This window comes from Leuresthes tenuis, unplaced genomic scaffold (assembly GCF_036924035.1).
Source record: "Leuresthes tenuis unplaced genomic scaffold, fLeuTen1.0.hap1 SCAF_16, whole genome shotgun sequence".
Classification (NCBI taxonomy): domain Eukaryota; kingdom Metazoa; phylum Chordata; class Actinopteri; order Atheriniformes; family Atherinopsidae; genus Leuresthes; species Leuresthes tenuis.
The window spans coordinates 31,365,309-31,382,932 of NW_027325370.1; the positions used below are offsets into that span (position 1 = coordinate 31,365,309).

General features: G+C 40.9%; 1 protein-coding gene across 2 annotated transcripts; it reads right to left on the bottom strand.

The window, feature by feature from the left end:
• Positions 1-1,471: 1,471 nt before the first annotated feature.
• On the bottom strand, positions 1,472-16,680 carry tnnc1b (troponin C type 1b (slow)). Of its 2 annotated transcripts, none has more exons than XM_072367675.1 (6): positions 16,524-16,680; positions 15,507-15,537; positions 9,924-10,070; positions 9,667-9,781; positions 8,595-8,731; positions 1,472-1,529 (listed from the first exon to the last, which is right to left on the bottom strand). In XM_072367675.1, exons 1-6 carry the CDS (start codon positions 16,545-16,547, stop codon positions 1,498-1,500), a joined length of 486 nt encoding a protein of 161 aa, XP_072223776.1. In that variant the 5' UTR covers positions 16,548-16,680; the 3' UTR covers positions 1,472-1,497. The 2 variants fall into 2 exon arrangements, with proteins under 2 accessions (XP_072223776.1, XP_072223775.1); XM_072367674.1 differs by having other exon boundaries at positions 15,507-15,533; positions 16,520-16,679.
• Between the last annotated feature and the right edge of the window lie 944 nt (positions 16,681-17,624).

Below are 17,624 nucleotides of genomic sequence, written 5' to 3' on the forward strand. Positions count from 1 at the left end.
CTTTTTTTTTTATCCCACTACCATCAGACTCCATAACAGCTAACAAATTGCACTGTCTGTTTACATTTGTATATTTTAGAGTTTTAGAGCAAAATAAGTAACCACGATACTATACCAGTATCGTAGTTCAGACAAAGTATCACGGTTCCGGGTATTATCACGATACTGCAGCCTTTTATTATTATTATTATTTTTATGAACTGCAATGTATTTGTACAAGTTATTAATACTTATTAATTACGTATGTTGTTCTGTGCATGATAAACATAATACTAATATAAATAATCGACTTAGGATACAAATCCACTGTCCTTTAAAAAAAAAATCTCTTTGACAATAATGCTTCTTCTCCAACATAATAAAACATAGAGGACAAAATACAATAAACAGGAACTGATTCCCTGTGAAAACTATATTTTTATGTAATTTATATAATTTTTTACAATTTTTCCCTTCATTGGATGTCTGCCTCCATGATGGTGACTGAGAGAGGTACAGTTGAATTAAAGCACGCTAACATTAGCTACATAACTCCGTTGCTCTTCTGTAAAATGGTAAAAGATTACGGCCAAGTGTTTAAAAAAGACATAAAGGACAATGTACCTTTTAACTTTCTTCTCCTTCGTTACTATGGTTGATCTTCTATAGTCCATCCCCTATCCCCACAGGTCGAGACCCCCTAGTGGCCTGGCGAACTTCCGTTGTGTTTTGAGTGAAATGCAGTGTTTCTGTCTTGCATGTGTTTTGAAGTTTGCAGAGCGTGTGCTCCGGTCATTTTTGTGATTGCTGCATTTTTCTCTTACAGCGTTTTACTGTTGGATTTGTTTTGTTGTTTGCAGCGCGTTTGCTCGTGTCGGCCACTGTAATACAAGGAGAAGTACATAATACCCTAATATTTTGATAGATCAAAACATTCATTCATTTTCCAGACCTGATTTATCTTATTCAGGTCCAGGTTGCTAGAGCCTATCCCAGAAGCAAAGTTCACTGTGGACAGGTTAGCAGTCCATAACAGATGATTAAATGACTAAATGTTTTGCCACCTTCTGAACTCAAAATGTCTCAACAGGCCTCTACGCTGACTGACATTTTATGAACTCTGTACTCAAACACTTGACCCTGCTGATATCTTTACAATCTAAAAAAGTCAAGAAGTCAAAATATTATCTTCAGCTATAGGACATCAGAATTAAGAATATCATCTCTGATGTGTTGACTTGTTTACAAAATTGTAATTTGTTTTAGAGTTATGTTTCATTAATACATGATATACCATGACAGACATAATACAGCATTATAGAAATATGTTTATTGAAAATAGTCTTTCTGTATGACACTTTGATATATTATCACTGTCATAAATCTAAATATTTGTAAATAAAAGGTGGGAGCATGTCTTTGGGAATGGACTTATCAGTGAAGACACTTTCAATGCAAAGAGAAGATAGATGCAGTTAAGGGAAGGGAAGTGAAGTGAGGCCCCTCTAGTAAAATCCTTTATTCAACACCTTTCATGAACTCCAGGAACTCTGTCAAAGACAACAAAGAAGTAAAAGTGTTACATGTATAACCACACAAAAAATGAAGACATGACAACTTATTGAAATCCCATAATATTGCATGTATTCTCATGAAAATGTGGTTTTAATTTAAAAAATCTCATAGGAAAATAATCCATCCATCCGTCTGTTTCTATAACTGCTTTATCCAAATCAGGGTTGAGAGGGAGGAGGGGACTGGAGCTAGTCTCAGTTGCCACTGGATGAGAGGCAGGGTACACCCTGGACAGGTTGACAGGCCATCACAGAACCAACACAGAAAAACCAATTTACCTAATATGCATGTTTATGGACTGTGGGAGGAAGCTGGAGTACCCAGAGAGAACCCATACATGCATGTCTAGAGCATGCAAACTCCACACAGAAAGGAACCCAGCTGAAACTCAAACTATGTACCTTCTTGCTGTGAGATGACACTATATAGGCCAATAAGGAAATAAAAATACTGCAATCTATAAAAAGTATTGTGCATACTAACTGAAATGTATTTAATGGTTAGTGTGAAGCTTTTGTGGGGAATGACAGCTTCATTCAGCTTGACTTACACTGCACTCTTCCTCCATGTAGTCAGCTGTAAATGACCTTGGTGAAGACTGACACACAGCCAAAGAAAATCTAAGGATATACCGTTTAGAGGTATAACCTCAAATGTTCAATAATGGTAGCCCTGAGTAAAGAAAAATGGTTGCAGCAAGCCCTCTGAGCTTCCTGTGTGCATTCAAGCTTGAAAAGCACAAACTGAGTTCTGGGTAGTTTTTTGGAAAGTCTGAGGTTAGAATGTGACACAGTGGAAATCAACAGATCTCGACTTTGATGATGAATACAATGAGGATAAAGTGGAGTTAGGTGCTAAACATGCTGACAGGGGATGCCAGGGATTGAACTGCCAACCTTCCAATTGGCAGACAATCACTTAGACCTGAGCCACATTTGTGATGTGGGATGGCAAACTTCATGATAGTGTGAAATCAATGTTAACAATCGGTGGCGAACCATGATAACTGCAGCATATTGGCTCAGTTCTCCTCTTTTTCCTCACATCACAATGAATATCTCTCTGATGGACATTATTTCTTATCTTTGTCCTTTCCTGGTTATTTTGACATCTATTAAGCTCTTCTTTTTCAGGGTGTGGTCTATTGTGTGTGCATTTACATGTTTGATATCTTTAGCATCAAAACAGCTGTGTGGATACACTGCCATGCATATATAGACCTGTTTCTAGTTGCACTTTAACCAAATCTAAAGTTGATACTATTTACAATTTAGAGGGGGCATCCAAGTTTTAGTGCATAAGATTTCAGTCTGGATATCTAATACTGAAGTTGTCCAACAATTTTATGAATCAACATCTCTGATTAAGTATAGATAGGGATTTATGTTTGGAATGACTCCAAAAGGATTGAGAGATGACATACTGATGACAAGGGGTTTCAAATGTTGACCACCTTCCCCTGAGATTTAGGCAGGGTGAGAAGTGCTCAGTCATGTCACATTTGCTTTCTGTTTTGTGGCAGCCCTTTCCATATATTTGAAAACCCCTATATATATATATATATATATATATATATATATATATATATATATATATATATATATATATATATATATGTACCAGCTGTACCCCCACCCCTGTCTCTATGATTGATACCAACATCATTCCTGTCGCCATCCCTCCACTACAACCTGGGCAGCTCCCTCTGTGTCTATAGAGGAGGTTGGAGCTGAGCTCAGGAGACTTCAGTCGGGGAGGGCTGCAGGCCCAGATGGAGTCTGTTCAAGGCTTCTGGGGTACTGTGCTGGTCAACTAGCAGTCACTCTTCATTAGGGCTGCCACAAACGATTATTATAATAGTCGACTAATCACCAATAATTTTTTTTCGATTAGTCTACTAATTGGATCATACGTATACTGAAAGTAACACATACAGCTTATTGCACTAGGATACAGCTGCTCTCATATAACCATCATTATCTTTCAGCTTGGAGTGTTTAAGGTATATGCTAACTAAAAAAAAGACAATATCGTAGTTCATTAACCCTTTAAGTTTTTTTGTTTTTTTTTTAGGTTTTTCTTTCCTTCATTTGTCTCTGGCATCAAACATAGCTGCATTTAAATCAAATGAGGCAGGCACCTGAAACTAAGGAATTATTCACAAATATTTTTGGTCTCACTGACTCAAATATAACACCAACATGTTCAGTATGGACTCAGTCAGGACATTTGTTTGCTGAGGTGTGCATGTAGCTAGCTTTGTAACAAAGCGTCCATTGAAGATGAGCGTACTTTTTTAGCACTGAAACGTAACATCAGAAAACATTAGCATTCCTATTCAAACACATCACGGTTATAACGTTACAGAAAACACATGAAATATGTGTGCTAAGGCTAATTAATCAAATCGTCATCGCTAATGTTAACATTTACAGCTATTAATATGAGTAAGTAGCAAGCTAACTCTCTGTTTACGCTAATGTTAGCAGCTAACTAGCCAGTTAGCTTACCAAGATGACGGTCCCTCTTCACAATCAGCCACAACAACATGCTTCCTTTTCAGGTGCCCGTGCAGCGTCGTTGTGCTGCCGTGGAAGGCAAGTTCTGCCTTTCAGATATTACATTGCACACATTTGTCTAGTTTTCTTAAAATGCTCCCACACTTTTGAGCTCCGTTGCTGGATAGCCATGATACCAGAGCCTGTTTGGTTTAACTTCCTGTGACATCACGGCTGACCCCAGTTACCACTACTGCGTATGTGTGTCAAGGACAGAAAGGATGCAGCAGCTTTGACAGAAAAACAAAATTTGAAAAAAAAAAAAAAAAGCATGGACTATTAAATTAGTCGTTGACGATTTTAATAGTCGACTAATCGTGGCAGCCCTACTCTTCATAAGCTCTTCAATATGAGCCTTCAGATGGAAAAAGTCCCGGTGCTGTGGAAAATTTCTTGTCTCATATCGGTGCCCAAATTAGGGCAACCGGTGGAGCTGAATGACTACAGACTGGTGGCTTTGACATCTCATATCATGAAGACCTTGGAGAGACTCCTTGTTTGTCGCATGAGACTGCAGGTAGCTGAGGATCTTGACCCCTCCAGTCTAACTACCAGAAACACATAGGAGTGGAAGACGTGATTCTGTACATGCTGCACCGGGCATATGCTTATCTGCATGTGCCTGGTTCATATGTGAGAATCATGTTCTTTGACTTCTCCAGTGCCTTCAACACCATACAGCCTCCCATACTAAAAGACAAGCTTCTAGGTATGGGAGTGGCCCCTCCCTGACATCGGGAATTATAGACTATTTGACTGCCAGACCACAGTATGTCAGGATGGGGAGATGTGTTTCTGGAACACTAGAATGCAGTACTGGGGCTCTGCAGGGTACCATTTTGGCTCCTTTTCTTTTCACCCTGTACACATCAGACTTCAGGTACAACTCAAGAGTCCTGCCACATACAGAAATATTCTGATGATACGGCTGTTGTGGCATGTGTGCGCGGTGGACAGGAGAAGGAGTACAGGGACCTTGTGGAGACCTTCTATGACTGGACCAAAATAACCATTTGCTCCTGAACGCTACCAAAACCAAAGAGCTGGTGGTGGACTTCAGGAGATCTAAAACTCCATACCAGTCAGTCTGCATTGATGGAGGGGAGATAGAGACTGTTCAGACCTGCAAATACCTGGAGGTGGTGCTGGATAATAAACTGGAGTGGTCTGCCAACATAGAAGCAGTGTACAGGAGGGGCCTGTTCTGTCTCTTCTTCCTGAGACGGCTCAGGTCCTTCAATGTTCACAATGACATGATGTGCATGTTTTATGACACTATCACTGAGAATGCACTGTTCTATGCTGCTGTCTGCTTGGGGAGTTGCACTACAGACAAAAACTGTAGGCGCCCGGATAAAACTGGTGAAAAAGGCTGGTTCTGTGGTAAGCAGAAGGCTAGACCCTCCCAGTGCTGTGTTGGAGCAACGGATGAGGAAGAAATTATATTCTGTTTTGGAGAATTATTAACATCCTCTCCACAGCATCCTGGCAGGTCAGAGGAGCAGCTGCAGTGAGAGGCTGCAGGACTGAGAGATTCAGGAGGTCCTTTGTCCCCACAGCCATAAGGCTTTTTAACAGTGACTGCTGACATGTTCTTCTCAAATTTATTTATTTATCTAATATACAATCATTGTAAATATTTTAAAAAGAAAAACCTTTGAGCTTCTTGACTAATATTGAATTTCCCCCACTGGGGGATGAATAAAGTATTTTTCTATTCTATATTTCATTCACTCCTGCCCCCTGTTCACACACACACTATTATTTATGATAGATATGATATTTGTGATAGAGGAAGTTAAAATTGACAGAAATTTTCAGAAGTTGTCTCACAGAGTCTACAGCCTCATGTTGCATAAGGGTAACACATCACATGCACAAGCAGCTTTTAAGCCCTGTTGTCTTTGGCGTACTAGTGCAGTGGTAGATAGACGTGTTTCTGCTGCATGGGACAGATCACTCTTGCTGGGAACTAAAAACAGCTGGTGGAGTCTGTACATTCTTCCTATGCCACAATGTCATTAGGTGGGAAACTGTTTTTTTTCATGACATGAATAAAAATACATACCGTATTTTCCGCACCATAAGGCACACCTAAAAGCCTTACATTTTCAGAAAAAAAAAAAAAAACGACCGAGCGCCATATAATCCGGTGTGCCTTATGTGTGCACTGGATTCCAAAATCTGTCAGGATACCGCCACTTTGAATTTACCGCAGGGAGCGCCGAGCATTCATCAGGGCATTAAGCCCCCTCAGCATCACTCACCGCTCGCCCTTCGCACCGCTCATCGCCACATTAACTTTTGCCGCGCCTCTTCGCTCATTGGAAAAGAATGGCAACTGGCCACTTCCGTTGCTTGCTTTGCGTTCGATGTGAATCCAGGGTCAGGTGGATCCCAGCCATTCACTCTGAATGGGGCGAAGATTGTATCGAGCTCATACTTAGCGATTGAATCGTGTCATCATTAATGCTTTTGCCCATGTTCCAGAGAACATTAGGTCATACTTATGCCTTATAATCAGGTGCGCCTTATGTATGGGTTAAGTACAGAAATGGACCTCATAATTGAGGGTGTGCTTTATAATCAGGTGAGCCTTATAGTGCGCAAAATACGATATATATGGGTATAGTAAATATATGTGGCAGAGTAAATGAAATTTAAAAAAAACAATTTCCTCTTGATTGCTAATTAGCTTGAGTATGAGGTGGACAACAACAGGAACTTTATAAACACTTCAAAATGAAAATCAAACCATGTTAAATTGAACTCAACAAGAAAGCTAACAACCTAGACTGACAGTTTACTTAGTTCATATGACTTCCACTTACAGTTGGACAGTGTCCATCTGTTTAATTCAATAGAAGAGATGAACATTGTTGTTTTAATTGAACCCTTCTTCATTCGCTGGCTCTTTTGGATACAGAGCACCTAACAGCTTTTTCTTTGTTTTAGGGATAAAGTTACTGGGTGAATTGCATTTATGCGGCCTTTTCCTTGTTTTGTTTATTCATTTGAAAGCGTTTTTAGACTGCAAGCCACATTCACCAATTCAAACACTCTCTAGTTTATACAATTCTTCAGTCTATGCAGTTCTTTTTTTTTTTTTAAGTCATACTCTACCTACAGAAATTGAACCATCCCTCTGACCGTTAGACAACTCCTGTACATTCTGAACCACAGCTACCCATAGGAGTTTAAGGTCTGCATTCACCTGCCAAAATACATTTCTTGCCCCAGCTAAATGTCTACATAAACTATATGAAAGAGTGTTACTGACATTAGGAAACTGGAGAATGAAAAAGAAGTCCAGCCAGAGTCCAAACCTGAACCCCAGGTGATGATGAGAGAGATTCAAAGCTCAGCTATCTGGCAATCATCAGAGAAGATGAGCATTCAACAATCCCAGTGGATATGTGCAATATACTTGTAAGGAATTCTAACAACCTGTTTAAGTAAATATACAGAATTGACGATTGTGTTGACATGTTAAAGTGTTATAGCTGTTGACATTGAGTAGACACTCAAAAACCCATAGATTATACAACCCTTGTCTAAGTTGCCTCTTTGGTTTTACAATTCAGAAGTAAAGCCTTTGATATGGACAGAGTAGATGATTGAAGTGAACTATGGATGGTTTCTTGGGTCAGAAAGACTGCCAACCTGTGGTGGTAAATACTGCCTCTGACTCCCTTAGACCTTGTACATTCAAATGAGGACAAAAAAATGAATGAATGGCTGCAACAATACATTCTGACTTCAGAATGTGGGACTGTTTTCAAAATTCTTCTTTGATATTGTTGTGTTTTGAGACTTGTACACCTGAGAAAGATTAATATACATTGAAATGTCTTAGAAGCAGTACTTCCTTTCAACTTTAGGTGGCTCTTTGGGACTGGACCAGTGAGAGATCAATGTCAGAGAAAGAAGGGACAGAGAGGAGTGTATTAACACATCCACTATATGGTGAGTCAGCCATTTCGTCATGCTGTTTGAAATTTCAACTGTATTGCACCATATATTTGTTACAGCAGAGGAAGTTCACAAAATCTGCACATACGCTTACAAGTTTTTGCCCAGAAGCAGCTGGGATAGGCTCCAGCCCCCCCCCCCCCCCCCCCCCCCCCCCCCCCAGCCCTGAATTGGATTAAACGGGTATAGAAAATGGACAGATGGATGTGTGTTTTTCAATTCCGGTCCTCATGACCCACTGCCATGCACGTTTTCGATGTTTCCCTCCTTCACCACACCTGATTCAAATGATCAGCTCATCACCAAGCTCTGCAGTGGCCATTCATTTGAATCAGGTGTGGTGGAGCAGGGAAACATCGAAAACGTGCAGGGCAGTGGGTCATGAGGACCGGAATTGAGAAACACTGGTGTATATGTATGCAAAAGTGTCTAATTGTATTTGTTTAAATTTCAATGTGAGCTATTGCATAATATCATCAGGTTGTGCTGCTCATGAGCTGGTTACCATACCGTCATAATCAATTTTGCCATCGTTGTTTTTGTCTCCATCTTTCATCAGCTCCTCTATGTCATCTTCAGTGATGGCCTCACCAGTGGACTCCAGCATGGTCTTCAGCTCCTCTAGGTCTATGTAACCGTCTCCATTCCTTAACACAAGATAAATGCTGGCTTAGATTATTGAGTACAGATCTGTTCTGAGTGTGCTGTGTTAAACCGCTTTATCTCTGTCATGGTCTTTCAATGAATTGAGTTTTCCAAGCCAGCTTTGAAGGCATCAGGCTCCTGTTTCACTCTGATTCCTTCACTTGTGCTGTTCCCAATTTAAGCAGCTGTCTTTCCTCTCTCCAGTGCCAGATCGTCAGAGAATTTTCCCTGTGCGCTTCCAGTTTTCTGCTTTGCAAATCCCGTGTCCCATTTTGTTTCTGCCCTTGGGTTTTTGAGCCTGCCTGCCCCCCTGTTGTGAGTAAAGTCTTTCTGAGCTATGCTTTGTCTCAAGACTCGTGATTCTTTTCTACTTTTTTTTCTGGATTTAACAGTGTGAGGATTAAGATCTTTCATTGACCCCAGCTCGTCTCCCAGCACTCACCACTCGTTGTCCAGTGACTCATCGACTGGTCTGTCCTATCTGTAATCCTGGAGAGATCTCAACAAATTTTTGGTGCATAATTTGCTATGCTAAATTCAATTTCCTCAGTCCAACGTTCACAGAAATACTCACCTATTTTATTCATCTCCACAGAGAAACCAGTGAGATTTCTGAGACCTTGGAAGCCTGAGTTTGCTGTTGCTGTCCTCTTCATCTGCTCTGAAGTTTTCAATAAATTCAAATAAATTCTTAGTTGTCTGCGTTTCTGTGGGTCTTTCTTAGTAGTCTTTCTGCTACTCGTTACACTTTCTGACATGGTCTGGTGAGTAGTTGCATTGTGGCCACAAATCGATGTCATCAAGAGTAATGTTTTACGTTTAAAACATCATCTCAATCGGTTAGTGGGAGATGGCACTTGGTTTCTATTGACTTAGGGATTTTATTCAGATTTTGAAGTGGGTCTGTGTGGTGTCAGAAGTAATGTTAAAAACCTACTTGTCAAACATGCGGAAAAGTTCAGCCAACTCCTCCTCTGATTTTCCTTTGCTCTCCTCCTTCATGCAGCGAACCATCATAACCAAGAATTCATCAAAATCTACAGTGCCACTACCTGTGAACAAACGGCATTATATAATAAAGACTCTATCATAGATTCAGCAACTACTCAGTTAGCCCTATTAAATCATGCAATGAAACAAACATGCTCCCAATGGCTACAATGATGTGACCTAACATGCTGAAATGTGACATACCGTCTTCATCCACCTCATCAATCATCTCTTGTAACTCCTCGGGGGTTGGATTCTGTCCCAGCATTCTCATCACTTTCCCTAACTCTTTTGTGCTGATGCAGCCATCTTCAGCATCCTGGATGAAGATGTCAAAGGCAGCCTTGAACTCTAGAAAGGACACAACAGTAGTTATTTAAAAGGTGTTGCAGTTACTCACAACAAACATAGAAATCGATCTTGAGAATGTAAAGGGAGATAAAAATTGAGCCTCACCATTACAAAACAATAAACCAGTAGGATCAGCCAAGTAACGCAAACACTGGTGTGGCCTTATTTCAAGAAAAATGAATAAATTCAAACAAGTCTTAATGACTTGAAACCCATTTGCCATTGTGCCGTAGCTCTGCCTCTAGCCAACCTTGAAGCACAGATGAAATCTGCTCTTGAAACGTATCTGTTTGTTTATCAGTCACATATGGCTGCAGATGTTGTCGTCCATCTGCTTCTCACTGTCCCATGACTTGGCGGTGGTGGCTTTGTGAAGATTGGATTTTTTGAGTAGCTGCTCTGAATGGATGTCAGCATACCTTCTGTCTCCTGAGTTGCTGACTGTCTGTTAAACCTCAGTTTGTAAGACTGGACCTTTTACGTAGCTGCACTCCTCTTTCGAACCTATTCGTGTTTGTGTTGCACAATGCAAGAACATTTCTGCGTGTAATTGCAGTCACTGTTGGATGCCATTTTAATAGTTGCCTTGGTTACATGTAAACACAGCAAGTTACCGTATTTTCACGACCACAAGGCGCACATAAAAGTTTTAGATTTTCTTCAAAATGTGCAGCGCGCCTTATAGTGCAGTGCGCCCTGTGTGTTGTTGTAAGGCGGACGTAGTAAAGAACACCATGAGAACGTTAAAGGGTGAAGTGGGAGCGTTGATTGTACCTGTATATAAAAGAATTGTTTAACAACCCTGAAAATGGCAAAGAGGCACGCTTATGAAGCACAGTTTAAACTGAAGGCCATCAGCTACGTGGAGGAACATGGGAATCGAGCAGCTGCGAGAGAATTTAAGATAAACGAATCGATGGTTCGCAAGTGGAGGAAGCTGGAAAACGAGCTCCGACAGGTGAAGAAGACGCAGCTGAGTTTCCGCGGAAATAAGGCGAGGTGGCCCGAGTTGGAGGAAAGACTCGAGCAGTGGATCATCGAGCAAAGAACGAGTGGGAGAGGCGTTTTGACGGTCACCATTCGACTTAAAGCGGCAACGCTAGCAGAAGAAATGAAAATCGAACATTTCCAAGGAGGTCCGTCTTGGTGCTTTCGTTTCATGAAACGGTGCCATTTTTCCATCCGGACCAGGACTACAGTAGCGCAGCAACTTCCAGCAGATTATAATGAAAAGCTGGCCAGCTTCCGCTCCTACTGCTTTAAACATATCACCGATAAACACATCCAGCCCAGCCACATCACTAATATGGATGAGGTGCCGCTCACTTTCGACATCTCGGTGAGTCACACTGTGGAGAAGACGGGGACCAGCACGATAGCGATACGCACAACGGGGTACGAGAAGTCTTCTTTTACTGTTGTGCTAGGCTGCCATGCTAATGGACAGAAACTGCCGCCTATGGTGATTTTTAAGAGAAAGACTTTGTCTAAAGAGAAGTTTCCAGCTGGAGTTATCATTAAGGCAAATGAAAAGGGCTGGATGGATGAGGAAATGATGAAAGAGTGGCTGCGGGAGGTGTATGTAAGAAGACCAGGTGGTTTTTTCCACGCATCGCCATCGCTGTTGATCTGTGACTCTATGCGTGCCCATCTCACAGCCGATGTGAAAACACAAGTTAAGCAAACGAACTCTGAGCTTGCTATCATTCCGGGAGGCCTGACAAAGGAACTCCAACCGCTGGACATCGGTGTGAATCGGCCGTTCAAAGTCAGACTGTGAGCGGCATGGGAGCAATGGATGACTGATGGAGACCATAGTTTCACTAAGGGTGGAAGGCAACACGGGAAGTTACGCCACAGTTTGTGAGTGGATTGTAGATGCTTGGGCTAACGTGTCTGCTAGCACTGTTGTTCGAGCTTTGGCAAAAGCCGGCATCATTTCCGAGGAGCCACACGGCTTTTACAGTGAAGACAATGAACCTGGCATGTTTGATGGAGATTTAGCACAGCTGTTCAATGCAGAAACAGAAGATGAAGACTTTGATGGGTTTGAGTTATGACGCACACTTGTTTGTTCAACCGTGTGTTTTAAATAAAGCACAAACAAACTCAGTTTTGCTCCCGATCTATTTTTAAATACAAAAACTTGTATGCTTGTGTGGATTGTATATAAAACTCGTGCCCTATAATTAAGTGCGCCTTATGTGTGTTAAAAACACAGTAACGGCACACATAACTGAGACTGCGCCTTTTAGTACGATGCGCCGTATGGTCGTGAAAATACGGTACAATGAAAAGTTACTTCCTGGTTGGCTTTAGGAAACATTTCTTGGTTATTGTTTGAAAATCAAAAATACTTTGTTTGGGTTAGAAAATGATTACAGTCAGAGCAAAAATAAACATTTTTTAACAGCACGACTGTCATGGATGCTATTTTTAGCATTCACATACAGCTGCTCTCACATCCACTAGAGTTCCCATATTCATTGAAAGTAATTATTGAATAATTATCTTCCTCCATGAACAAATGCCCCATGGGCATGTTTTGGAGAGGATAGTCTCCAGTGACAGTAAGAGCTTTTGATACCTTAAGAGATGAATCCTATATGCGAGTCTACAGCTTAAATTTGGCTACTTCCTGGATATCTTCTTGATTGCCTCTTAACTGGCACCACACTTGGATACCATTTTTGTGTGTGTAAACCTTCCATCAATGTTATGTTTCTAATCTGTTAATTTTTTCTCCTGCAGTTTTATTACAGGGCTATAAATTATTCAAGAACTACCCTTTTCTTCACAGTACAGCACTTGCCACACAGTCTGAATGTTCCTGGTTTGGATCTTGGCTAAAGAGGCTTTCCATGTGAAGTGTGCATGTTTTTCCACACAGAACAGCCCGGGTGGCCTCTTGCCTCCAACAATATTTAACAGAATAAGGTGGGTATCAGAATTCTAAGTGCCAATTGTGGGTAGATTATTCGTTTCTTTTAAGTAAATCCCTAAATTCCAGAAGGCTATCTGTAAATAAATCAAATTAATCTTGTAAAAAAGAAATAGATCCATAAAAGAAAGAAAACCCCTTATACACAGATATTCATACATGGGGTTGATGTTGCCAGAGACACTCGCCATCCATCAATCCATCCATCCATTTTCTTCTGCTTATGAGAAGTCTGGTAATGGAGGCAACTCCAGGAGGGAAGCACAAACATCCTTCTTCCTAGCAACACTCTCAAGCTCCTTGGGGATCCCACGACATTCCCAGGCCATAGGGATTTTATAATCTCTCTACCAAGATCTGGATGTGCCCCAGTGTCTCCTCCCATTTGGATGTACCCAGAAAACCTTGAGGCATCCTACTTAGTTCTCCAAAAAACCTCAGCTGACTCATTTCAATGTAGAGAAATAGATTCTCTACTCCAAGCTCCCTCCAGATGTACAAGCCTCTAACCCCATAAGGCTGTGCCCAGCTACCCTGCAAAGGAAACCTGACCGCTTGTATCTGCGATCTTATTCTTTTGGTCACTACTCAAATCTCATGATCAAAGGTGAGTGTTGGAATGAAGATGGACTAGTAAATGACTGGGTTAGCTCCCTCTTTAACACAATGGACTGGTGCAGTGGCTTTATTAGTGCTGATAAAGGGCCCATTACTTGTGAGCAAGATCGGAAGGTACTTAAACTCTTCTGCTTGAGGCAATGACCCAGATCCAGAAGAAGCTCTCCACCCTTTTCATGACCTCAAACTTGGAGGAACTGACTGTCCTCCTGGCTACTTTACATTTGGCTGCAAACCAATCCAATACACACTGATGGCCATGGCTTGAAACAACAGAACCATTTTATCCACAAAGAACAGAATACAACCCTGAGCTTCTAAACTAGACCCCCCCCCCCCCTTTCTCTAACTATGCCTCGAGATCCTGAACATCTTAAACAGAATTATTAATAAGGGACAGGCTTGAAGGAGTCTAACATGCACCAACTGTATTTTTAGACTACCTCAGTAACCTCTGCCAAGGTGATTGGTGTGTCTTCCCCCAAGTCTTCAGACCCTGCCTCCTCGGTGGAGGACATGGTGATTGGGTTAAGGAGTGTTCCTTCCACAGCTGGACAATATCCCATCCAGGTCAGCAGTTCCTCACACAGACCAAGCACAACCTGGTATGGGGCCTGCTTTTCATTTCTGAAGTGTTTGCCAGAATTTCCTTAGGCCAGCCAAAAGTCCATCTTCGTGGCCTCACTGATTTCCTCACATGCCTGAGTTTTAGCTTTTGCAACCACAGATGATACAGGTATCTGTCAGCTGCTTTAGGTGATCCCTGACACAACTAAACTCAAAAGGCCTCCCCTTCAGGTTCATGAAATCCCTCACCACCTGCGTCCATACATGCATACATGACCTGGGTCCCTCGGTTGCCACTATGACAGGCACTGATGACCTTCTGACCACAGCTTTTGGAGTTTACATCCACAATGGAAGCTCTGAACATGACCCATTCAGATTTCCCACCCTCCCCTGGCATGTATGAAAAACTCTTCCAAAGGTGTGTGTTGAAGATCTCCTGTGCAGCGACCTCCACCAGATGTTCATCCAAATTACAGGTATGGGTTTACCAAGTTTGTCTTCTCCACCACTGGATCCAACTGACCACCAGGTGGTGTTCAGATGACAGCTCTGCACCCCTTCTCAACCAAGTGTCCAAGATGTCCGGCCATACGTGTAAAGATATGACTAAGAAATCGATCATTGACTTTCGGCCTAAGGTGGCTTGATACCAAGTACACTCATGCCCCATCTCATATCTGAAAATGGTGTTCATTATGGACAACGTATGACTTTCACAGACATCCAACAATGAAACACGACTCTGTTCCAATCAGAGGGCTGTTCCCACCTATCATGCTCCTCCAGCCCAGTCACTATCCAGGTATTTTGTTTCAGAGCCTACTCTGTACTGGCTTTCTTTATGATTTGTTGGTAAAGAATGTTTGGTTGCACCCAATAATATATTAATACAAATTTAATTTTATGTTTTTCATCGCTCCTGTAAAGACATGAAAATGTAAAGAAATGTAATGAATAATTTTGATTTTTTTGTGCTTGTTATTCATACCTCTAGATTTGTTATTATTATATAGGCTTAAAACGTTGATAATGCTTATAGTTAGGGATGGCTCAGGTAATCCTGAAACATCCCATAGTTAAGCTGCTATAGGCTTAGACTGCTGGGGGACCTCACCTGTCACCCCCCCCCCCCCCCCCCCCCCCCGTATTGTAATGTGGCGCTATATAAATAAACTGGATTTTATTTAATTGAATATATTCTTATTATATATTATCAGGTACATAACAATACTTGTCAGCTAAAGTAGTTATAACATGTTAAAACATAATTTATTCTGAAATATCATTAGTAGGTACAGTGTCCTCACCATTTTTCTGTTCTTCTGTCAAGTTCTCTACCTGGAGGGGGAAAGAAAAATAACAAGTATTTTAAATATGTATATATAACTGTATTTTTCACCTTTTACAAAACTATGGTTTGACTGGAACCTCAAATCTCCAGTTTGTGCTTGTCTCAGTACGGTTGAACTGTAATGTGACACTAGCTCCACTTGCTATTCTTGTTTTATGGGTGCGGGGAGTTGAGGTGGTCAGCTGTCCCTGCCTGGCTGTTCTTTGTTCTATTGTCAGACACAGAAATATGATCTAATCGCAGCAGTCTTGCTATACTCTGTTGGACCTTTAAACATCTGTTCTTACACTTAAGGCTCAACTCTTGTTTAATGTTATCACATATAATTATTTTATTTAAATACATCATCAGTGCAGTCATAACAGGATAATAAATGTTCTTCTTTTCTTACTTAATTTTGATATTTTATTAACTAAATCGACAATTTCATTATATTGCCAAAATGTCTTCTTCTCACCAATTAGATAAAAATAGAACAGATTGCTAGTGTTTTGTTGGCCAAAAGCACTTTTATTTCAAGGCTGTTGATGTGTTCTGTTCAAATCCCTGCATAAAATGCCACAGACGTGACCTCATTATTCTTAATGATAGTTTTAGAACTCATTACAAACATACATTTGAAATAGTTTTCCTCGCTGAAGTTGATCATTTTGGCCTAAAAATGTCTCTATGTTATATTTACCTGGATTTGCTTATTGATATAAGTAAATAATCATTACACATTTAGCTAAATCAAATATATTACACTAATTACACAACTCTGAAACCAAAAATTACAATCCAGAAAATATGAGAATCTCTTTAGGATTGTAGATGTATTTTGTCCATTTCATATGATCTTATCAATATTTTTATAAATAAAGCAAATAATACAATGATCTTTACTGTTGAATATTTATGAATCTTTACTTCAAAGTAAATTTTCATTTGAGAGATAAATTAAACCATCAGACCTAACTTAGGTGGTACTCACCGCTGCTTTATATACATCATCCATGACTGCTGGTCCTTTCTGGTCTTTGTCACACTACTACACTCAGGTACAGGACAAGCACTGGCAAGAATACTTTCCTCAGTCTTTTTGTTGAGTCGTGTGGCCCTAAAAAGCTCCTGACAAATCTTGCAACGTTCAAGGACGATGGAGGGAGGAGTGACAGACAGACAGAGAGAGAGAGAGGGAGAGAGAGAAAATAAAAGAGAAAGAGGTATCTATAAATGGGAAATAACAGAAGACACCCAGAAATAGTGGAGCACTGACAGCAGCACCTATGACGATATGCTATATTTAGGATTATAAGCTGCTTCTATGTTCAGCAAGGAACGGCTGTGGCTCAGGTGGTAGAGTGGTCATCTTCCAATCATATCATAGGTTCCCAGTTCCGCCACATGCCAAAGTGCCCTTTGGCAAGGCATAGTGATAGTAGTTTTAAAGGTGAATTGTCATATATATAGATATACAATGGTTGTAGCCCAGGAGGAAGAGCAGTCATCTACCAATTGGAAGGTCGGTGGTTCGACACATGTTGAAATGTCCTTGAGCAAGAAACTGAACCCCATGTCGCCTATAGATGTGACCATCTGTGTATGAATATGTGTGTGTGGAAGAAAAGTGTAGCCTATATGGACTAAGACGTGCTGTATGAATGTGTGATTGAATGGGTGCATGTGGCATGTAGTAGAAAGCGCTTTGAGTGGTCTGCCAGACTAGAAAAGTGCTATACAAGCACAGTCCATTTGCCTAATCAATTACTTATTTGCACTGTGGTTCTGTGGTGAGCACTGTCACCTCACAGCAAGAGGGTTTCTGGTTTGACTGATTGTCTATGAAGATTATCAGTCATCCAGGTCATGGTGATCATAAGAACTTAAATAAGGGCAACTGGACTTCTTCTAGGATCTTGAAGTCGTTTCAGCTCTCGTCTTAAAGACTTCTTCAGTTGTGAATTAGATGGTGGGGAGTATTAGCTTATAAGCAGAGAGGGTTGTTACAGTCACATATGTCACTGAACCCCCTGACCAATGTGGATGTTTTTAGAGTCATTATCACCTCTGAATTGTCTATCTGTTAGAGGGG

Coding starts and splice junctions, on each gene's coding strand:
- tnnc1b (XM_072367675.1), bottom strand. CDS start 16,547: ATGGATGATGTATATAAAGCAGCG. Junction 8,732..9,666: donor CTTTTCCGCATGTTTGACAA/GTAGGTTTTTAA, acceptor TCTTGTGTTAAG/GAATGGAGACGGTTACATAG. Junction 1,530..8,594: donor TGGCAAAATTGATTATGACG/GTATGGTAACCA, acceptor TGTCTTTGACAG/AGTTCCTGGAGTTCATGAAA.